Source organism: Trichoderma aggressivum (genome assembly GCF_033847375.1).
Source record: "Trichoderma aggressivum f. europaeum strain CBS 100526 chromosome Unknown scaffold_001, whole genome shotgun sequence".
NCBI classification, from domain to species: Eukaryota; Fungi; Ascomycota; class Sordariomycetes; order Hypocreales; family Hypocreaceae; genus Trichoderma; species Trichoderma aggressivum.
This window is the reverse complement of record NW_026946367.1, coordinates 1,577,211-1,598,926: the sequence shown is the minus strand read 5'-3', so window position 1 is coordinate 1,598,926 and position 21,716 is coordinate 1,577,211. Positions and strand designations below refer to the sequence as shown.

The 21,716-nt window shown below is 51.4% G+C and overlaps 10 protein-coding genes across 10 annotated transcripts; 4 read left to right on the top strand and 6 right to left on the bottom strand.

Moving 5' to 3' along the window:
* Positions 1-482: 482 nt before the first annotated feature.
* On the top strand, positions 483-3,245 carry Triagg1_448 (uncharacterized protein; the record flags this gene model as incomplete). Its single annotated transcript, XM_062899476.1, has 5 exons — positions 483-699; positions 756-1,746; positions 1,826-2,375; positions 2,430-2,519; positions 2,649-3,245. The coding sequence occupies 5 exons, from the start codon at positions 483-485 to the stop codon at positions 3,243-3,245; spliced, it is 2,445 nt and encodes an 814-aa protein (XP_062760798.1).
* Positions 3,246-3,625: 380 nt separating this feature from the next.
* On the bottom strand, positions 3,626-5,643 carry Triagg1_447 (uncharacterized protein; the record flags this gene model as incomplete). Its single annotated transcript, XM_062899465.1, has 3 exons — positions 3,626-4,654; positions 4,855-5,474; positions 5,589-5,643. 3 exons carry the CDS (start codon positions 5,641-5,643, stop codon positions 3,626-3,628), a joined length of 1,704 nt encoding a protein of 567 aa, XP_062760797.1.
* A 665-nt stretch (positions 5,644-6,308) lies between these two features.
* On the bottom strand, positions 6,309-6,575 carry Triagg1_444 (uncharacterized protein; the record flags this gene model as incomplete). Its single annotated transcript, XM_062899452.1, has 2 exons — positions 6,309-6,440; positions 6,501-6,575. 2 exons carry the CDS (start codon positions 6,573-6,575, stop codon positions 6,309-6,311), a joined length of 207 nt encoding a protein of 68 aa, XP_062760794.1.
* Positions 6,576-8,184: 1,609 nt separating this feature from the next.
* Positions 8,185-8,961, bottom strand: Triagg1_443 (uncharacterized protein; the record flags this gene model as incomplete). The annotated part of the gene is made up of 3 exons (XM_062899441.1): positions 8,185-8,211; positions 8,274-8,326; positions 8,421-8,961. 3 exons carry the CDS (start codon positions 8,959-8,961, stop codon positions 8,185-8,187), a joined length of 621 nt encoding a protein of 206 aa, XP_062760793.1.
* Positions 8,962-10,500: 1,539 nt separating this feature from the next.
* Positions 10,501-11,445, top strand: Triagg1_442 (uncharacterized protein; the record flags this gene model as incomplete). Its single annotated transcript, XM_062899430.1, has 1 exon — positions 10,501-11,445. One exon carries the CDS (start codon positions 10,501-10,503, stop codon positions 11,443-11,445), a length of 945 nt encoding a protein of 314 aa, XP_062760792.1.
* A 661-nt stretch (positions 11,446-12,106) lies between these two features.
* Positions 12,107-12,841, bottom strand: Triagg1_441 (uncharacterized protein; the record flags this gene model as incomplete). The annotated part of the gene is made up of 1 exon (XM_062899419.1): positions 12,107-12,841. The coding sequence occupies one exon, from the start codon at positions 12,839-12,841 to the stop codon at positions 12,107-12,109; it is 735 nt and encodes a 244-aa protein (XP_062760791.1).
* Positions 12,842-13,885: 1,044 nt separating this feature from the next.
* Positions 13,886-15,587, bottom strand: Triagg1_440 (uncharacterized protein; the record flags this gene model as incomplete). Its single annotated transcript, XM_062899408.1, has 3 exons — positions 13,886-14,052; positions 14,100-14,973; positions 15,027-15,587. 3 exons carry the CDS (start codon positions 15,585-15,587, stop codon positions 13,886-13,888), a joined length of 1,602 nt encoding a protein of 533 aa, XP_062760790.1.
* Positions 15,588-17,019: 1,432 nt separating this feature from the next.
* On the top strand, positions 17,020-18,068 carry Triagg1_439 (uncharacterized protein; the record flags this gene model as incomplete). The annotated part of the gene is made up of 2 exons (XM_062899397.1): positions 17,020-17,133; positions 17,187-18,068. The coding sequence occupies 2 exons, from the start codon at positions 17,020-17,022 to the stop codon at positions 18,066-18,068; spliced, it is 996 nt and encodes a 331-aa protein (XP_062760789.1).
* A 690-nt stretch (positions 18,069-18,758) lies between these two features.
* On the top strand, positions 18,759-19,399 carry Triagg1_438 (uncharacterized protein; the record flags this gene model as incomplete). Its single annotated transcript, XM_062899386.1, has 2 exons — positions 18,759-19,080; positions 19,140-19,399. 2 exons carry the CDS (start codon positions 18,759-18,761, stop codon positions 19,397-19,399), a joined length of 582 nt encoding a protein of 193 aa, XP_062760788.1.
* A 247-nt stretch (positions 19,400-19,646) lies between these two features.
* On the bottom strand, positions 19,647-21,015 carry Triagg1_437 (uncharacterized protein; the record flags this gene model as incomplete). The annotated part of the gene is made up of 5 exons (XM_062899375.1): positions 19,647-20,226; positions 20,304-20,604; positions 20,712-20,791; positions 20,874-20,884; positions 20,965-21,015. The coding sequence occupies 5 exons, from the start codon at positions 21,013-21,015 to the stop codon at positions 19,647-19,649; spliced, it is 1,023 nt and encodes a 340-aa protein (XP_062760787.1).
* Positions 21,016-21,716: the final 701 nt, after the last annotated feature.

Sequence of the window (21,716 nt, the reverse complement as noted above, 5' to 3'; positions counted from 1 at the left end):
GGCGATTTAGACGTCTATAAAACGAAATGAAATTTTGTTCTCATATAATAAGCATTGCGTGTGCTGCGGACGTTGATGAAGCAGCACCTCCTGATCTATCAAACTGGGTACTGGACATCTGTAGCATGAATGTGGAAGTGCTGGATAGCTACTCCCTCAATGCTGCTCTGCTTGGAAAAGAGTGATCGATCGGTGCGTCCAAAACTGGAAACAGTGCCTGATGGACGACGTCATGTCTCTTTCTTTACTTTTCTCTCCTTCTTCCCGATATCGTCATCTGCTCTGTTTCTCTCCTTTTCCACTTGTTCACCAGGTCGGTTCCATACTTTTGACGTGGTCATTCATTCATTCATAACTATCAACTATCCAAGAAATATACTAAAAAATTCATCATCTCTATCGTCATCCCCTGTCCCTTTCTTTCCGCTCGGCTGCCGGATCCCGTGGCCGTCGCCCGTTTTCCTCCATATTCCTGGCACAGAATGCTGCCTCAGAATCACAATGCAAGACGGAATCAACCTGGACTGGATCCTCCTCCCAACGGGCCCAATGAATCTCATATTCCCTCTTTTAGGCCCCCATTCAACACAGCGGAAGGTCTCGCAGGATCTGACCTTTTGAGACTTCATCGAAAACACTCAAAGCAATGGACTGATAAATTTCGCAAGGCCATCGGAGTAAAGGGGAGAAATGACCATGGTAGTTCAGTCTTGCATGTATGGCTTGAGAGATTGGACAGTGCTGATAATTGGTAGGCTCGCAAGGTTCCACTCCTCTTGACTGGTCTCTAAGCGAAGGGCTGAGATCCTTGAACTTGAACAAGGGGAAGAATCCCGCCGTTGGTGTTTCGAGCAACGGTGCTACGGTGCTACGGAAAACAAAAAGGCCCCCAGCGACAAAGGGTTTCATGAGAAAGATACGATCAAACGATGCCAAGATTTCACCAAGCTCCACTGCTGTGGTTTCAGACTCCTCTCTGCAGCAGCATCAGTCGTTTCAAGAACTCACCAGTGTTACCGAATCGGACGATTCGAGCGAACAGGATGATATATGGTCATCTACTCACAGCAGTAGACTGGCAAGCCCAGACGATAATCTGACGGGGAAGACATCAATCGACTCTCGTGTTTCTGGCTCACCCTCAGCAAAAGGAAGTCCAAGGAGGAAATTGAGTCGTCAGAGTCGCTGGACCAGATCCAGCCCAGAAGGCGCAGGGCTGGGGACCATCGAAGAAACGGCGACGGACAAACCGAAGCCAACCATTCTGACAGTGGAAAAAGCTGCTGCTGCCAAGATATATCTCGAGACTCACTTTAACGAGCTCTGCGGTGAATCCCAGCGCCGCTTGATCAGATATCAGGAATTTGCAGAGCGGCAATTCAAAGAAGGTCTTGTTTATGGCCCGAATCACGTCTCTGGAAACAGTGCCGTTGATTACAGCTCCTTCTACTACTCGGAGAGCTGTCGCCTGAGGGACATACGAGCGCTGAAATCCAAATGCACGCTCCAGGCCAAACAACAAAACGTAAGCCCTTTTGTGTCCAAGTATGAGCCGCTCAAGGTATTGGGCAAAGGCAGTTTTGGAGTTGTCAGGCTGGTACGCGAGAAATCAGCTTCGCCGTATAATTTCTCAAACCAAGTCTATGCGATGAAGGTCATACGAAAGTCCGATATGCTTCGAAGCAGCCAAGAGGGCCATCTCCGCGCCGAGAGAGATTTTCTCGTTTCTTATGAAGGATCCACCTGGTAATGACGCTCATGATTTTCTTTTCTTTCTCTCACTATGCATGTATTGTCCAGCTAACACATCTTCTTTTTCACACAGGGTGGTCCCGCTGATTGCAAGTTTCGAAGACATGTCAAATCTCTATCTTGTGATGGAGTACATGCCAGGCGGCGACTTTCTGGGGCTGCTGATTCGAGAGAACATACTGCACGAGGCTGTAGCGTGCTTTTACATTGCTGAGATGATTCTGGCCGTTGAAGAAACCCATCGCCTTGGGTTTATCCACCGCGATATCAAGCCTGACAACTTTCTCATCTCCAGCTCGGGGCATCTTAAAATCTCCGACTTTGGGCTTGCGTTTGATGGTAAGTGGCCTCATGACGCGTCATATTACAATTACCATCGATACGCACTGCTTCGGAAACTCAACCTTGATGCTCAAGGCGATGAAAAAGACCAAGAAGACTGCAAAAGCGTTCAATCGCAGGTCGAGAAGGCTCAAGTCCTGGCCGCTGAATTCGGGCGACATGACGAACGCAACCTAGGAAGTGATCCCGATCTCGCTGCTATTCTGGGATGGAGAAACACGCGCAGCAACCGTACGAGAGCCAACTCTGTCGTTGGCACAAGTCAATACATGGCTCCCGAGGTGATTCAAGCACAAAACTTCCAGACCTACTACGACGGTAGATGTGACTAGTAGAGCATCGGCATCATTCTGTACGAGTGTCTCTATGGACACACTCCTTTTCTTTCGGACGAAGGTAGAAAGCCGACAAAGCAAAATATCTTGGTAAGTGTATTGGTGGCTATGTTCGTATGGTTGCTAATGCTATTGAAGGCGCATAGAGAAAAATTTCGCTTTCCCATGAGACCTCTCGTCAGTGATAGATGTAAAGACTTAATCTACCGCCTGATTCAGGACAAGGAAGTACGGCTCTGTTCCAAACGATACCAGATGATTGATCAGCACCAACCAGGAGCGGCGGTATCAACCGACATGTATGGTAGATACATTTTCCCCGACGACGGCGAGGATATCAAGGCGCATCGATTCTTCAAAAGCGTGCCGTGGGATACCCTTCAAAACACAGCGCCACCCTTCGTCCCGCACATTGACAGCCTCGAAGACACTCACTATTTTGATGAATCAGAGCCTCTTGATGATCGAATTGAGTCGGTGGCCGAAAAGCCTGGGCTAACGGATGACGAGGTTCGGTGGATTTTGCGAGAGTTTAGACCGAGCATACAAAACGTGGCGATTCGGATGATTCACGCCCCATATGATTCAGGGGCTCTCCGCAGCAGGGACTTGGAGATTGACTCGGTGAGTACGTTTCTAGATGAAGAAAAGGAGCTTTTGAAGAGATTTATGAGGGAGTACGGGCGGAGAGTACCCAAGCGGCCACGAGATATTATTCTACGAGATGATAACATGAAGGGGGCTGCCATGGAGGTAAGAAAGCAGAGCGCCTTTATGGGTTACGAATGGCATAGCGTGAGGAGGAAGGCATTTTGAAGGACGGATGGAGTTGAAGCTCTTATCCTTGGGCGGAACATGGCGAGGTGGAAAGGGGATGTTTTGACCAGCGAATGAAACAAACATAGGAAAACTGCATAGCAGAATTAATGGATACAGCATGATTAATCGGTATTAATTATATGGTATCGCTTGCTGTTTTGTCGTTTGAAAAGCCTATACAAAGGGGTAGCTGTTCAGCACCGCGAGGTGGTCATCCAACGCCCCAGCGACTGTGTAGAGTTTGAGCATCAAAACCGTCCACTTGTTACTACAAGCATATACTTGAGTAATAAACGCTCAGTTCTTCAAGTATCTGCCATCGATTCAACTACACGGAAACGGTTCATTCAATATACAGATAGGTAGCGGGATGACGGTTAGCCAGCTTTGGCTGCTGGCGTTTGAGCCGTGCTGTCCGACGAAGCAAGCGACCTAGCCGTACGAATCTCCCACTCGAACTCTCGAAGAGCCCTAATCTCGGACCAAAAGAAGAGGAGGGCAAGAAGGCCGTCGACGACTCCCGTGGCAAGGCCCAGGCTCGCAACGAGCATGAGGATGAAGGCGACAAAGTTGCGAGGGCTGAACCACACGGCGACGAGGCAGCCTATCCAGACGAGGACGGAGGCGTAGAAGTGGATGGCGCGCCAGTGGCGCTGGCGGACTTCGCGGGCCGTGTATTCGTGGGTCATGGCGAGGATTTCGTCGTAGTCGGAGAGGGTTAGGCTGGCGCTTTCGGGGTTGGTATCTCCGGGGGGGAGAAGTTGGGCGTCTAATTCGGGGACGGGGGAGGAAGGTGAGGTTTCGTGGAGTTTGAGGGTGGCTAGGGCTGCGAAGTGGTCGGAGAGGGAGACGTTGAGGTCTGGGTGACGCTGGGTCATTTCGACTGATGCAGAATGGACGACCCAGCCCCGAGGTTGTTGCCGTTGTTGGGCATGGGGATTGGCAGTCTCGGGTTGGAGGAGGCCGGTGGAGGCGAAGACGTAGTCGAGGCGTTTGCCCCGAGGATCCGGACTGTCTGGGTCGACGGGGCAAGGGTCAGACTTTAGTTTTTCCCGAGCGCTCTTGGGCCAGCGCCAGGTGTTGTAGAGGCCGTCGCTTGTCGATCCATTGAACTTGAGGTTGAAGCCGGCGGTGGGCACGGGAAGACCTCTGGCCTTCTCTACGGGGTCGTCGGCGGTGCCGAGGGAGCTGTCGGGGTGAAGGACACGCCAGGTGTCGCGGAGGGGAGTGCGGGCGGTGATGATGCGGTGGGCGAGGGATCTTGGCGTCATGTTGAAGTCGCCGAGGGCGACGACGAGGCGGCCTGAGAGGGAGGCGGCGCGGAGGAGCTTTGAGATTTCCCACGCCTGGGCTGTGCGGTGGCAGAGGTAGGTGTCGTTGGGGGGGCTTTCGTAAGGGGCGTGAGTCTGTGATGGAGTTAGTAGGAGGATAAAGAGTTTCATGTGAAGGAGAGCGAGGGGGTGAATAGGATATATGTGTTGTGTGCAGACTCTTCTCTCACTTGAGATGGTTCGTTTACACGCAAACATACAACTCATATAGAGGTATGAGTTTTTGGTGAAGAGTGAAGAAATGAAGACGGGGGATGGAGATGAAACAAACTCACATGAGTGTTGAAGACCTCAACTACATCATTCTTCCCCGGCCCAATCCTCACACTCGCACACGCCACGCCCTTGCCGACATACCAATCGCCTCTCCAAAACGCCGTGGGCCGCCCATTCAGCGGATACCGAAACATGGAGCTCGCCTCAACCGGCCACCGGCTCAGAAGCGCAAGCCCACCGCCAAAGGCACCGCTGTTGTAAAACTTGCCATGAGGGAGAATGTCCGCGGTGGCCCGGCAGATGGCGAGGTAGTCGTCCCGGGTCCAGCATTCCTGGAGGCAGACAATGTCCGGCGGGGGGTCGAGGAGGGCCAGCTGGCGGCCGATTTCAGCGAGGCGCGGCGTGCGCAGGTCGGAGATGAAGAGCAGGCCCCAGCAGTTGAGGGTGAGGAGCCGGATTTGCGTGACGGGCTGGTTGGTGGCCTGCGAGGCTGAAGATGGTTCGTCCATGGTCTTGGGATTGCGTCGTCGTGACAAGGCTGATGCCCGATTGAGCTGGAATTGTGGTGTTGTTAAGCTCGGTGAAGTTGGGATGTTGATTGGGAATGGATTGAAAAGGATTTCGCGTGTCAGCTGAGTGAGTTCATGATGCTTGGTGAAGCCGGCACGGGAGGATGAAGCTGATGAATGTGGTCAAGATGGCATGTTTATCGGGCCGCCGTTGGATGTCGACGTAAGGTAGCTGAGACTACCCGGTAATAGTGGGCTGCGCTGTACTAAGAGAGTACATGTACCTACTAGGGTATAGTAGCTGTCCAGCGCCTCAGCAATTGCGTGGAACTGGGGCATCGAAACCGGAGGCAAGGGAAAGCCGTTGATTTATGTGTTTTGAAAATTCTACATTGGGATTTTTTTGGAAGTTGGACACTTGTCGTCCATGTTGAACAATAGAGATGTTGCCTCATCATCCGCTCATGTTGTTTCGATGGGCTTTTGATATGCCATGTTGTAAGGTTTAATGTGGTTGTTGCATGAGAGCTAGCCTGGTTTATATAGATTTGGGAGTTTACTTTTTCATATAAAACGGTGGCCAAAAAAACGTGAATATATAATCATGCTGTATACATAATATTTATAATTTATTTCATTATCAACATTCACTACCAGGCTCGGTCTTCAGCACACTCTCAGCCTCCAATACCAAAACAAAACACCAAGTGTCAGGTGCCTAGATGCTTTCACGCTGGAAGAAAGCATTATCAGGTCAAGCTATGACCTTGTTTGAAAGGAAGTCTGTAAAAGAAGAGGTTTCCTCTTTATTCTGAAAGGTTCAGAGATAAAACACTGTGATTGTTGGATATCTAGGTAGCTGCATGAGTTTGGCTAGAAGCCTGCTTATTCCCCTTCTTTGACCCCATCACTCTCCTCTTTGTGCCCAGCTCTCTGACATGACGTTTCCACACGCAATCACAACAATGGAAGCAAACTATCCCAACTCCATTCCATAATGCAGTTTATTCGCAGGTGTCGGTATCGCAGAATCCCTCTCCAGCGAAGCAAATGCTGTCAGTGGGCTCAACACATCCGCCAATACCGCCAGTGCCGTGGGTCGCAGCAAAAAAGCAAACTTGATCACCAGGGCAGTCCTATATAATAGTTAATTACAGAGTTATGATGAGCAGAATTAAAATAGTTGAGACTCATACGTGGCAGCTGAAGCATCCATAAGCGGTGCTGGCCATGACGGCGGCGATAGTGAAGATGGAGATGGAGACCTTCATGTTGTCGGTTTGTTGGTGGTGAAGAGAAGAGTGTTTGTTGTAATTGTTGATGGTGATGTCTTTTAATTGTAATTCTCAAGGGGATCAAGAAGAGTATTTATAAGTTTGTCAATTCAATATGTTAACACAACTCTGGTCACTATAATAGCAATCCTGGGCGACTGGACAAACACGCTACACCGCTACTTATTACTTCGGTCTATTTACGGAATATGGTAAGTAATACAATACGAGTAGAGTGAAGCAGTAAGACAAGTCGACCATAGGTGACCGATGTAACCTCTTCACGTACAATGTATGGACGGCTTAACTTTTCCGCTAAGCAAACACGAGCTGTATAATGTACAGCTTGACTTTTATGACTGCGTTGACAGACTGAGCCAGCATCCCCATGTCAACTGAGCCCGAGCCCGGCACAGGTCATGGCTTCAAGTAGTGGTCAGAAAAGATGACCTGTGCCTTTTCTGACCAGCACTTGAAGAGATGATTTTGTGCCGGGCTCGGACTCTCGGGTTCGGGCTCTCGGTCTCAGTTGACATGGGGGGTGGCCACCTAGTATAAGCAATACAATACAGTGTACTACATATATATCTATATTATGATTACCAGTTTGACTCATAGTATTACCTATGACTGAATAGGTAGAGAATAAAATTAAAACATCACTATATTATAACATTGCAAGGAGATATACAGGTTAACAAGAACTATTTAGGAGTTCCAGGTTGAAATTGCCCGTTGGTTCCACTTTCAGAGACCGACTGTTCGCTTCTGAAGCGAGCAGTTGAGTTGGTCTCTGAAGCGAACAGTTGGTTTGCCCCCATGAAAGCAAACAGTTGGTCTCTGAAAGTGGAACCAACGGCTAAGGTTCTTTTTACCTCCAGTTGAAGCTTATACGAAGCTCTCGTCAGCCCTACGCTAAATCTAGTAGCTGCCTTGGCAGTTCTCCAGTCTTGAATAATACCCGGCAAAAGCACCTGTCAAGTCGGGATTCCTTTATAGACTTGGACTTCCTAATTCGCTTAGTCTTTTGGAACCCGGCTTGTTTAGAGTAGTTTAATAGGTAGGAAAAACTTGCCGAGGTCAATCGTACACCACCCCGCTTGCATGCTGATCACAGTCCCCTCTATATAATATCAGACAAGACACATTTTCGCATGTCCAATTGGAAAAATTCTCCCTCTGACGCCGTGCGGATGAGGATGACAGTCGTGTCGTGGCTTGTCTCTGCATAATCGTTCTTATCTTGCCGCTCTGTAGCCGCTTTGAGTGAGCTATTAAACGGTTATATTTCTTTAGTATCTGTTGACATGCAACTACATTTTCCCTGATGTACTGTATTGGGGGTGTTAACACAACTTGGAACAGCACAAGGTCTCTCACGACGCCTACAAGACCAGTCTTTGTCTTGAAAAGTGTGTCCACAGATGCGGCCCAGCAATGACATACTGGATATCTAATCTGAGTACTGCACGAAGACATTGACATTTCTCATTCGCTTTGTATAGGTGGTGAATGCCCGCGTAACTGAGGGCCATCTTGTATTTGTTAGCTCAGGCTACAGCTATCAGGTATTTAACCGAATGCGAATCTCTCATCCTGGTTGGTTTTATAGCTTCTGAAGCGTTACATGGAACTGCAAGTGTAACAAAGTCAGCACAGTCTTGACGCCTGAGTAATAGAGTAGCTGGTCCATACCAACTCGACAGATTTGCGGCCCGACCTGATGTAGTGGATGTGCTGGTCAATCACTGTCATTCTTGCGTCAGTCCAGTTTCATTATCCATCAATTGCAAATGGAGATGGTGAATATGATTGACGATGATGAAGCATGTATACCTTTACCCTCGCCTCTCTGAGCCTGGTGATCGGCCAGTGAGGTCCAGCCCAGCAGAAAAACGACAATCTTGGGTTCCGGCTGCTCAACGCCGACATGATTCACGGGCGCAAGCTCTCCAGTGATGCCGCCGCCCATGCCGGGCAGCTTTGCGTCAGAAATAGCCTTGAGGAAAGGGTCGAGCCGGGCATCAAGATAGTCATCGTCAGCGCCATAGCTAAAGAGGAACTCGGTGCAAGGGGCCTCGAGAGGAGCAATGGCGTCGCCGTGGACAGCAGCGCAAGTCAACACTGTGAAAGTCGCCAGCGGCGCGACGTAGGAGGCGGCCCAGAGAGTGAAGCCGGGGCTGGCGTGAAAGTCGTCGAGAGCGGCCTGAGAGGTCCAGCGGGCGACCCAGGTGTATTTGGAGGGATTCTCGAGTTGGCGGCCGAAGTAGAAGGCGATGACGCCGGGGATTGAGGCGAGAGTTTTGAGGTCGTTGAGCAGGGATTGGGGCGGCGTGGAGCCTTCTTTGAGGGTGATTGTGGAGAATTCGAGGAGCTCAGACATGGTTGCGTTTATGAAATGAAATGAAATGAAATGAGAGGAGCTATGTATCTATGTAAATGTTGGTTGAAGGATGAGTGCCGCAGTTTGTGTTGTGAGAGTTGTGACGTGAGTTGCTGAGGGTTTAATGCAGCACTTGCTAGTGTAGTATATATAGGTGGTTGAAAGTGAGTTGAGAATCACATCATCTTCTACTATTGATAAGCAGCGCCAACTTCCAAGTTGTCGTCCCTTCAAGTTGATTGTTATACAACATATCTTACTATATTCATCTACAGGCACACCGTCCTACGTGAGAAATGCCGTGCAATCTAAACACCCGCACAGCCCGAAATGGCCGCAAGCCGCACCTCTTCTTCTAGCTATTTCCCGAAAAACTTGCCCATTTGGGAAATCTCATTTCTAAGCAAATCGCCGCTATCAGCCGAGGGACGACATGGGGCATAGCTGATGGCCCGAGGCAAATTGAATGAGATGCAGCAAGATGTCCGAATTACTTGGGCAAGGAGGGCGCAGTTTCGACAAGTTATTTGCAAGTCTCTGTATTAGAAATGCAGTCATGCCATGCAAGAGCGCCGCTAATACGAGGCCATACTTGCGGATCCTCCTTCTGATGAGCTTCTTCGTGTGGCCTCCATTCTTTCCGATGAACGGGACAAGAGTGTCATAAGAGAGCTGTGCTGCGGATGAGGCGCCTTTGTGTCTCTTGCATTGCTTTTGTCAACATACAGTCGCAGTAAAGAACCACCTCGGACCATTGGAGGTGTGCCTCCGCATCAACGGCTGGCGAGAGTTACACGCAAAGAAGTGCACTGCACTGCCGAGGAGGAAGCTGGAAAATCCCGTCATTCATGGAGGGACCATAAAGAATATGGGATTGCAAACGGGTCATGGCATCGCAGGAAGGCAAACTTCCCAGGCTGAAGCCTCGATGAAAGGACCATTCAGGGCCTTGCAACTAGAAAGAAGGAGCTCCTACAAACAAACAAACCTGGGTCACATGAGAGCATGGGGAACATCTGAGCTGACCTTTCATGAAGATATGCTGAGGATGCCCAAGTCCTGTACGGTTCATCCGAGGCCCCCTCATGAACAGCCCCTTCCAAACAAGCAGAATTGAAGACGCAGAGACAGAATCGGGCCCAGAGGATGCTACATTCTGAGGACAACCTCGGGACTTGGTACGCAAATTGGCAAGCCTGGACCGGGATTTTGAACCGCCGGCTGGCGAGAACAAATGGAGTTGGGAAGAATCAACATTTCCATCAGATTTATACAGCTGCGTCAGGCCATCTACAATATTCCTTCGCTCCTGCTGCTCTGCTCGTCCACCTGCCAACCGCCGCGATACTGAGAATCAATGCTGCCTTCTCTCTCCGCTCCAGCGAACTTCATTCTTCTCTCTTTAACCTTGTCATCTTGCGACCTCCCAATTGTCCACGTTGGCATTCATTTCCTCGCTTGTCTCCCCCGGACTAAAAACCTCTTACGGCTTCTAAAGCGACTACCCCGTAGCCTGCAACTGGGCGAGACAAGCTTGACATGGACTCCGAATCCGAGCGTGCTGCAAAAGTAGATCCATTGGACGATATCCTGCCGCACTGGGAGCGGAGCATGACCCTGACCCCCAAAGATGCCTTGGAGCGAGTCAACTCCAACCCCGAACCGGACTACCCAAAGTTCGAGGAGATGATGGCGCACTGGGAGAGCTTCGTTGAGGACAACGCGCGACCCGAGGTTCATCTCTACTGGAAGGAGGGCCTAGAGGAGGCCCGCAGGAGGTTCACGACAGGCCCAAGGCCGGCGAGTGAAATCCAAAAGCTGGTCAAACGCGCAATCGATGGCAGGAAGAGTGACTTGCGCTCAATCAAGTCTAGAGTCCAAACGGCTTCCCACGTCAATCCTATCCTAGAAGAGGAGGTGTGCCAGATTCTTCCCATCAAGCTGGCCAGACTGATGGGTATGGGCCCCCCCAACGACAGCGAGTTTTCGGCATCGAACCCCCGACCTGAGCAACTCTGGGAGGGCTACTATTCGCCTAAGCTTCGTCGGCAAAGTCCTGATTCTAGAACCCGGATACTGATCGCCCATCTTCTCGCCAGTGTGCGCGATATGCACGTGGAGGAATTGGCCTCTTTCGACGACATGAAGGCGACCGCCATGATCTGGTATCAAGAGTTGGAGATAGCATTGACTGGAGGCCGTTACACCGACTGGATGAGGACATGGGAGGAGGATTTCCCGGAGGTGGCAGCTCCACTTCCCCAAAGATCAGTTGCACGCACGATGGGAATGGCTGTGGTAACAAGGAGAGGAGAGTGGAGAGAACCGGAGTCTCGGGAGGTAGAGGATTGGGAAGCTGATGGGGGGGAGATTAGACAAGAGACATCTATCACATATGACGTCCTTGACTTGATATCAGAGCAGATATCTGGAAGAATGGAGACGTCCCCAATGGACGTGGAGGACGAGATGGACATGGATTAACGAGGCCCCATCTACATTGAAGAGTGGAAAGGGCGTCGATGCTGGACTCTCTTCGGGGAATATATGGGCGCCAGACATGCTTTGGGGGGGGTCTCTAGGACGTCTGGTATGGATGCGATTGTCACTGATGAGAATACGTCACGGGGGGAGGGGGTTTTGGATCGGTGATATTCCAGCATCGTTTGCTTGTTTTTTGGGCCAGGTATGAGCCTATTGCGGGATCGCCTCTCTTCATCTTTGTTGTATCAATGGTAAGCCGTGGTCTACATCATATTGGTTGGGGGGGAGGACCCATCAATCGACTCATCTTCTGCTTACTGACCTTGCTTCTAACGAGCTCTTCCTGTGCACCCCTTTCTCAATGTTATCAATGTGTAATGATTATAAGCCTGGCCTGCTGCTGTCTAAATACGTGAGCACCAATTATGACAGCAGATACTCGGAGAAGTATGTTGAAGGAATATGCTCAAGATGCAAGAAAATGAAAGCAACGGCAAGAATCAATCTGTGCTTGAGAGGTTGTCGAGTACCACGGAACTTAATATCCTTCTAGTAAAAGAATATCCCAAGCATCAACTGTAGCTAGCAAGTCGCTGTCCAAACAATATGGTCCCCAAGCGAAGGAAAAGTAGAAGAATGTTTCCTGCTGGACCCAGATTCATCACACCTCCTCGCTCCACAGCCAATTGTCCTGCTCCTCTACCCAATCACAAAACTCCTCGCCCAATGCGGCACGCATTTCATCAGTGAGATGCTTGTCCAGCAATTCAGGGAACTCCAGTTTCAACTTGTGGCGCCAGGCTCGAAAAAGATTCATCCGCAGACAGGACTTGAAACTCTCGAATTGAGTATCCACTGACTCCTGTACGTCGCCGTATCCCAGGAAATGCCGTCCCACATGCATCAGTTGCAAAATGTCATTGACCACTTCGCAAACTGACGCCATTTGCCGTGTGGCGGCTAGAGGGATGAAGTAACTCTGCCAGACGTTGTCCATCAACTTGTCTGGTTCTTTCATACCCAGCAGCCGTCCAAAGATCGCCGGGATCTTGTGATCAAGGTCCTTCTCTTCAATCCACTTATCCCACACTCTCGAGCTCCCTAGTTGTAGTTTCAATTCCAAGTCGCAAAGGTCGATTGTTGCATCATTGCGGGCTTTGGTAACCAGGCGTCGCAGTTTAGATAGCGAGCGTTTTCCTTCAGGTAGAGCGCTTGCGGTTTCAAGAGCTTCGTGCCATGACACATGCATAGCCAGTGGCATGGACTTCCAAAAGTTCATCAACTCATCGAATCTCTTGTAGTCTGGTTCTACCTCCATTCCCCGTGACATGGACTTCCAAAGGGCCATGAGCTCTTTGAACTCGTCGTACTTTGAGTACATCACTTCTATTTCCATCTTCCTCGTCAGGGTGGATCTCTGCCACACTCGCGAGGTGGTGATGCTGGTCTTGATACTATGTCGTATTGGAGGCAACTTTGAGGAGGAGAGGAGGAGACGAGGTAAAAAGCAAGTTGACGTGGTATCAGCCAGTGGCTGAACAAAAAATGAAGGGAAGTGAGATGGAGAAGGAGAAGAAGAGAAGAGAAAAAGGAGCACGAGAGAAGAGAAGAGAAGAGGGCTTAAATAGGCGCGGCGGCCAGGCATTCGGCTGGCAGCTGGCAACCAACTGTTGGGAGATTGATGAGATACTCCGAGTTTACAGCGTCAATATAGGTGACCCAACCTACCAAATGCTTTGGAGAAGAGGTGCATCGACTCCCTCGAAAGCTGACCTCGGGAGGGCCGGTCTTGCTTTCGTGTCTCAACACGATGGTGCAGAGACTCTACTCATCACAGCGCCATGCTTGACAGCAGAAACCGGATGTGAACAAAAGATGTTTCTTTACTGGATAGACATTCCCTTGTAAACCCATCCAGAATGAGAGGCCCATTAGCTGGATATTTGCTACCAAGTTGCTGCTTGACCATGTACACGTAGATGGCACTGGTTCGCCGTTCCACCCCAAAGAAAAGAGGAAACTGAAAAGCCCAAGGACAGCAATGGAAAATACAACAGAGACAGGGAGAAATCATTGCATATTATGAAACATCTGTACTTTTTTGTAGTCCCGTGGCATCATGTCAAATGGTGGCCCATCTCCTTATCAAAAGCCAGTTTCGCAGACTCCCATTTCTGATAAAAAATCATTCAACGTCAAACCCGCCCTTGAACCGTCAACTATCCCATTGAGCTCCTTTCTAGTCTTCGTCACTATCTGCCCCCGACTTCTCCCACCCCTGAATCAGTCCCAGTCACAGTACACGTCCCGTTTCTAGACTGCTAAAGAAAGGGTTGAAAACTAGAAAATCAAAAAGGAAAAAGGAAAAGAGAAAAAAGAAAAACCGAGTATCTGTAGCTGCCATGATCATATAGCCTCTCATTGATCCCTTATCAACACGTTACAAAGTGCATCCAGCCCGTCCCAGATTCCTTGCCTCATCGTCGTCAGCTTCATCACTGCGTTGGCCTTCCCAGTGCTCGCCTGTGCTCCAAGGCGCAGAAACCTCGTCGTCCTCGTCGCCGCTGCAAGTGGTTAAATTCGGTGTTTTTCCGATTCTGTCGCTCGCTACTGGTTAGAAGCTTAGGCTCCCGTGGATCGGTTTTGCGTCTCACCAAGTCGAGAGTACAGCATGTAGAGGGCCATGCGGTTGCACTCCTCCGTTCCCGTAATCGTTACTAGCCGCTCGTTGCTGTTGTCCTGGGGCTCGTTAATCTTAATCACGCTGCCGCTCATCTGCCGTATCTCATTGATCTTCTGGCCTCCCTTGCCGATGATGGCGCCGACCATGTCGTTGGGAATGTAGATTTGCTGGGTAATCGGTCCTCCAGGCATGCCGGCGTGCATGGGCTGGCCCTGGGGGGCTCCGTGTGCCTGAGGGCCGGTATGGGGTGCCATGTGAGGCTGTACGTGAGGCGCGGCCGCTCCGTAGGCGGCAGGCTGGCCCGCTCCGTACTGCATGGGAATCGCCGGGGTGCCGTGAGGAGCACCGTGAGGATACGGTTGGGGGTAGGGCGCGGGTGGCATGTGATGAGGCCGGCGCTCTTGATGCCGACCGTAGTTCTCTGCTCGTCCGTAGTGTCCTGATGCAGGCTGGGGGCTGTAGGGGACCACTTGCATACCCCCAGGGATGGATCCCACGGGAGCGCCGCTTCTGGTCGCGTATGCGGATGCGGCTGGTCCGCCGAATCGCTCATTGAGCTGCTCAAGAAGAGTGCTGCCGACATAGTAAGTGGCAATGTGTACGGCATCGGCAACGCCCATCACAACGAGGGAGCGCTCGCTTGACATGGGGAGGCATGAGTCTGAGGCATTCAGCCTGGCGCCCGACGCTTCCTGAATCTCCCGGATACGAGAACCGCCCTTGCCAATAATAGAACCGATCAGGATATGGGGAATCAGAAGACGGAGGGGATAGGTCTTGGAGGAGGCAGTGGATGCCTCGTTGAGCGGCTCGTTGTTCAATGTTCGTATAATCAAACCAAAAGCCTGTCGGGGGAGAAAAAGAAAGGAGAGAACAGAATGTTAGTCCAACAGCTTACAGGAAAATTCACGAGGGGGAAAGGGGATCTATTTCCCACCTTGGCAACTGCATCGACGATGCCACTGACGGTCAAGATGCGCTCGACGGCTCCCTTTTGGTAGTCGCTGACGGTGCACTTGGCATTGGACATTTTCCGAATGTTAGATACGTTCTCGCCACCCTTGCCGATGATGGTGGCAGCTTCCGGACTGGAGATGACTGCTCGAATATGGATCCACGAGCTCTCGTCATGAGCGGCGGCCGAGGCGGCCACAGCAGATGAAGCCGCCGTTGATATCGCTACAGTTGGAGTGGCCTTGGTATCGGTACCGGCATCGGTTGCAGGGGCCGAGTCCTCAGTTGCGGCGACGCCGTTGGCGCTTTCTTCGCCATTCTCCTCTGCAGTCTCGACGGGTAGTTCGGGCGCGAGATCGAGCCTCTCCGTCTCTTCATCATTCTTGGACGTCTTGTCCAAGGCGGGTCGCTTGGCCTCAGGCTGGTCGGTGGCTCGGGAGGGCGAGGAGGCCTCTTCGAGAGGGCGCTTGGCCGATTGAGTAGGTTGTGGGGGTGAGGAAGACATTGTGATTTGCGTTGGAGTGAGTTTTATGCCGTTTGCAAAAGGAGGAACAGTGTGGTTCACAAAAATTGGAACGATTTAAGTATCGTCTAATTGGCGATGACCAAAGATCTTGTGTCTTCTTTTCGCTCTGTTTTATTTTTTTTCTTCCTTGTTTCGATTGTTTATATCTACACTCAGGGGGTTTTCGAAGGAAAACGTGCTGGTGTAGTGGCTGGAATCGGTGATGATAAGGATCGGCTTTCTCGTGTGTGTAGGATTCGTGATGTGACTTTGGTGGTGTCGCAAAAGGGCGCTGCCCAGGCTGTGTGTAACGGAGTAGAGTGGGAGGAGTTGTGTTCTCAAAGGGTGCAACTCTCTTCTTCCGCGTCTAGATGATCCAGAACTTTGGCAAAAAAAGGTGTCGGACTGCTAGGGATCTTCGGTGAACGCCCAAGTGGTGAACGGGAAGAAAGGGCGATGATGAAAACTGAGTGGCTGATGACAAAGTGGTGGTGATGGAGAGGATGGTGCAGCGAATTATCGTTACTGGGACAGGTGTCTCGAAAGCAGAGAATGAAGAGACAATGCGCTCAGCTCAAACCTTGATTTCCTTCTTGGCAAGACCTTCTAGTTCCCGAAGTTGGCGCTCACGCAAGACCAACCAGCACCTCGCGCGTTTAAAGTTAGTGATCGATCGACAGCCCGTGTCTCTCGAGTGTAGAGGAGTCGCCTCGACGATTGCAATGGACTGCACGTGTTTCGCAAACGTGGCGGCTTCCGATCAAAGGGACAGGCGGACGGAGCGGAAAGGAAAGAGAACAAAGCTGCCTTCCAGCCAGCAACTCCAGCAAGGCTATGTAGCTAGAACACGCGGACAAGCACACGTGGAGGAGACCTAGAATCAGCGGCGGAACGGAATCTCGCAGGGCGCTGGGGCAATTCCACAAGGACGCTGTTGCTATCGGATCGATGGCGTCGGGTTGGGCGCGTCGCAGGAGGGATGATGAGGAGAAGATTGCGGCGGGTGGAAGAAGAAACTTGAAGAAGAAACTTTGATGGGACGTCGGGGTAGAACAAAAAGGCCCATGCCTCCCTTGCTCTTGCTGGAGGTCGCCCGCGGCGTTGTCACGTGATGACCCCGATTGGGCGACTGTATGCGCGACACTAGGCCGCCAAGAACAAGGTGCGGCTCGGGCTGCACAGTGCGGAGTGCGCCACGTCGCCGCATCTCCAGGCGATTGGAGGAAGTTACAGCGGACAGGGAGCTTTTTTGGTGGGGAGAGTCGCGCCCCCACAGGACCCGGACGCATTGTCAGCGCTGAAATCGAGTTGCTGCAGGGGGAAACCCACACAGTTTGGAGACTGTGACATCCCGTACCTCGATCTAGGTCGAGCAGCTTCTCGGCTAAGATGAAGTCAGAGGCACGCGAATCAAACCGAGTAAATACAGGCCATGGATGACAGATCGCGCAATAGCTCCGAAGCCCAGGCTCATGCCACCAATATCGACCATACATTGAAGGAGCTCCAGCGCAAAGTCCGCGAATATGAAGCTCAGCTAAACGAGGTAGCTATCGGCGAACCACTAGAACACACATGAGACGGCGTCTAACGCAGCAGTCACAGTTGCGCTCTGCAGAGCTCGAGACGCCCAGCACTGCCGCCGGCCAAGCCCAACTCCTCAAAGCGGCCTTTGACGAAGTTACCAACTCTGAGCCCTTCCTCCCCTTCCCGGGATCGGTGCTCCCAGCGCTCCTAGCTCTACGCAAGACACACCAGACAATTCAAGAGTCCAAGGCATTCTTAGCCTCACAGACGGAGTCGACTGAGAGGGAACAAAGGCAATTGAAGCAAGATGAAGCCAGTCTAAAAGATCACCAGCTCCTCAATGAAGCTCTCAAGCAGAGGATTGAGTCGTTGCGCATTGAAGTCGAATCGGGAACGAACACGCAACCAGAGGATGAAGCGCGGAAACGAATCGAAGAGCTACGACGAAAGAAACAAGGCTACAATAAAGAGACGAGCAAGCTTATGAAAGCCCTCAACCGCTTCATCGATGACCACCTGGCGGTAATGCTCGCAGCAGAAGCTCTGGGCGGACCTGTGGTAGGAGACTTGATGGACATTGACGCCCAAGATCTCGCCGCGGGGTTCAACGCGCAGGGGAAACTGAAGAAGCCAAAGGGCGAAATCAACAAAGACAAGAGCCAGCGCCGTATAGACGAGATTTGGGGCCCGAGCGACGGTGACGGAGCTGGTGGTGGGAAAAAGACAAAGCCGAGGGACGCGGCTTCGGCGGCTGGGACAGAGATGCGACAACTTACGGAGGAGCTGCTCAACAAGCTTGTCGAGGCAAAGGGCAGCAGCTCGGATGCCTATGTGAAGCTGCCGCATGAGACGGCGGCGGCGAGGTTTCTCATTAGATCCAAGGTTGCGCAGTTCCATCCCAGGGATGCTGCCAAGATACGACTGGTTGATTTTGGGCGAGAGCTGGACGATTAGACCATCTTGGGATGATACGAAAGACAGTGATAAGCAAGCCAATTATTGAACAACACATCTCACTTAGTACCATCATCTATCCGTACTGTGAAGCTTTAACAATCCACGACACCGTAAGCTGGACAGTCAGTGAGCTCTCCCTTGAACAACACACTTGATGAATATTCCTCCCTACCGCCTTGATACCCAATCCAAACAAACACTACAAAGTCCTCCGTAACCCAATCCAATCACATCCAACTATCTACTTCCCAGCCCAAATGCAAGGGAGAGATCCCATAGCTCAAGCCAAAAGCCGCCCTGTGAGACGCAACCACCGAAAAAACACCCCGCCTCAATTGGCCCAATTTCCCTCTCTCTCCCCCACCACCAAAACTCTCAACGCGTCGCGTCTTCGCCCCTCCAATCCCAATCCCGCCAGACAGAAACGCCTTTTTCTCACCGACTTCCTTTTTTCTCAGCTGAAAAGAGTTGCGCTACCAACGGGAATAGTAAGCAAGCCGGAAAAAAAAGCAAACATAGCCAATTGCCCTTTGATTTCCTCTCTCTCTCTCTCTCTCCCTTCTTCTAAATAAACCCCCATTCATTCCCTCCCAACATCTAGTTTCCCACACTCTCTCACCTCTCTCTCTCTCTCTCTCCAGCTTCTTACGCCAAAAACCTCCAATTCCACCACTCTAATCCCAAACCATGTCCGCAGTCCCCGAAAACGGCACAACCTCCCCTCCCGCCAAGCGCATCAAGACAATCGACGACGCAGAAACAATCCCCGAACCCGCTGCCGTCGAAGAAGCCATAGCAGCAGCAGCAACAGCAGTAGCAGTAGCAACCACAATGGAGGCCCCCGTCCCCCTGCAAGTCAAGAAGCTCTCGCCGCAGGCCAGACTGCCCACGCGCGGCAGCGCCTTTTCCGCTGGGTACGACTTGTACGCCGCAAAGGACACTGTTCTGCCAGCTCGAGGAAAGGGCCTCGTCGATACGGACATTAGCATTGCCACGCCTGCGGGAACATGTAAGTTCGAAACACCCGACTCTGGAGAAAGAGGACGAAAAGGCTAATCACTATAAAAGACGGCCGTATTGCTCCCCGCTCTGGCCTTGCGTCCAAGCACTTCATCGACACTGGTGCCGGTGTCATCGACGCTGACTACCGCGGACCCGTCAAGGTTCTGCTGTTCAACCATGCGGAAACCGACTACGAGATCAAGGAGGGTGATCGAATTGCCCAGCTCGTGCTGGAGAGAATCGTGACGCCCGACGTCGTCGAGGTGGAGGAGCTGGAGGAGAGCGTCAGGGGGGTTGGTGGCTTTGGAAGCACCGGCAAGAATTAAGAGGGGATAATACAATGGGATTAATAAAACGATATTACGATACGATACGGCACGAGGGAAAAAGAAAGCTGCGCCGACTCGGGTCAGGTGCAGAATATAGTGCTGGAAAAGACAAGACAAATGTCCTGCCGATTTAGGTCTATAACAATGAATACTAGAAACAAAAAGAAGACTTGATTCTACGCCACCCACCTCCCCTTCCATCTATATCCAATTCGCTTTTCCCCTTTGTATCAACCCCCCCAGTCTAAATCTTCGTCGCCGAAAATGATACGCTCGGGGTTCGCAAGCTATCCAAGTTGGCAACCAACTGTAGCTCCGCCGCCTTCGACTTGACATAATGCGCCTTGGTCGTGTCATTCCGATCCTCCGGCGGCAGCAAAGCCCACGTCCTCTCCATCACCTCGGGCATCGCATCTCGCGTCTTGGTCAACACCTGATGCATGCTCGCCAGCACCTTCTCCGCCGCCCTCGCCAGCGGCAGATCCGTCGCCGCGACGTCGTCGTCGCTGAGCCAGCTGGCGCGGCTGCTCAAGCCGGGAACGGCGTTGGCGGCTTCTCGGATGCGGCTTGTGATGAGGGCGCCGAACATGTCGCCGGTGCCGCAGAAGTAGCAGTCTATGGACGGGAAGACGATCTTGAAGGGTCGGGCTTTGCGATCTGAAGTTGTGGTGGAGCCGATGACGGTGAGGTGCGAGGGCGGATGGTCTGGGGTTGTGAAGCTGACGGAGGTGATGATGATGTGAGGGATGTTGAATTTGTCATGAAGCACCTGGATGGCCTGGGTGAGGCTGTCCATGTCGACAATCTTGACGTCTGAGAGTTGTCTATAAGCAGAAGGGTTAGGTTAGCAATGGATATGGGAACCGTCAAAGCTGACAACCTTGTATCACATCGTACTTACTCGGCTTCAAACTGATTCGGTAGTATCAGATCCGCATATGGGAGAAGAGCCTTATACGCGGGCACAACTTCCGGCGCCACATATAGCCTTCCGTTGTCTCCCATGACAGGATCCAGCACCCAAAAGAACTTGCCCGGGGAATTCTGAAACTTCTCCTTGAGCCCCTTTGCAATCGTTCCCACCGCCGTGACTCCCTCCGCGCCGGGGATGTAGCCAGTGAGCATCATGTCAAAGTCATCCAGGTACGACTGCTTCAGGCCGTTGTAGAGATCGATAATCTCCTGTGCCGTGGCCCTCGTCCCTGTCCATTGTCTGTAGCCCGTGTGATTGCCTTGAGGAAGGACAGACAAAAGTGAGTCAGCATTGTCTCGTGGCCGTAATCCCCTCGCACGTTCCGGGCCAACTCACTGAACTGCACCGTATTCAGGGCAGCGACGTCAAATCCCAACGATTGGAGCACGAAGACGGCGACCTTATTTCCCACGTTGCTGAAAGCCTACGTTAACTCAACTGCCCACAGCGTCTCATGGACTAGCATTTTCACGCTTGCTGTCTATTTCCAAGTCATACCCTGAGACAACCTGCGAAAACAACACAGTCAGCCGGCTGAAACCCACAATGAGATGTTCAAAGACTTCATGATGACAATAAAGGGACTTACATGGCTTGCAACTGCCAACACTCGCGGCGGAAGCAGTGAGTCAGAAGACATTATGTTCTTTTGTTGTGTATGAAACTAAGAAAAAGCACTATTGCCGCGCGCCGAGATCCGGAGAGATCGCAATGTTGCCTTGAAAACTATATGTTAGAAAGAAAGAAGAAGAAAAAAGGCGAAAAAAGAGGCCACAAGGAAGAAACAATATGCAACAACTAAAAGGGGGCAAAATCTGGTCCAGGCGTCTTGGATCTCACTCAAGGCTGGTCAGACTGGCGAGGATCAGAGCTGATGAATAATAAAACTGACGTTGCCGGGATCCCCCATGCGAAAGGGTTCCGCCGTCAGCGGAGCGAGCTTGATGCCACCAGAGCCGCTGAGGTGGGCAAAAAAAACAGCACGCGACTCACCACTAGTATCCGTCGAGGAGAGCAGACGCCCCTTTGCTGTGCTGAGCCGACAGCCGCATAGAAAAACTCAAACTCAAACTCAAAAAAAAAAAAAAAAAAAGAAAAAAAAAAAAAAAAAAAAGGCAGGGCGTATGTCTAAGAGCTAGCAAAAAGGGCGCCAGAGACAGTGACAGTATCATATCACGGGGGTTAGGAAAAACGCCCCGCCGATGGCCGAAGCTACGATCCGGTCTAAGCCGCTTGTATGAGCGTTCTGCTCCAGATAAGCACCAAGGAGCAGGTTAGGCGTCAAGAAGAGAAGAGGGCAGAGGGGAGAGGGCACGGAGTAAGAAGCAGTCCATAAGGGAC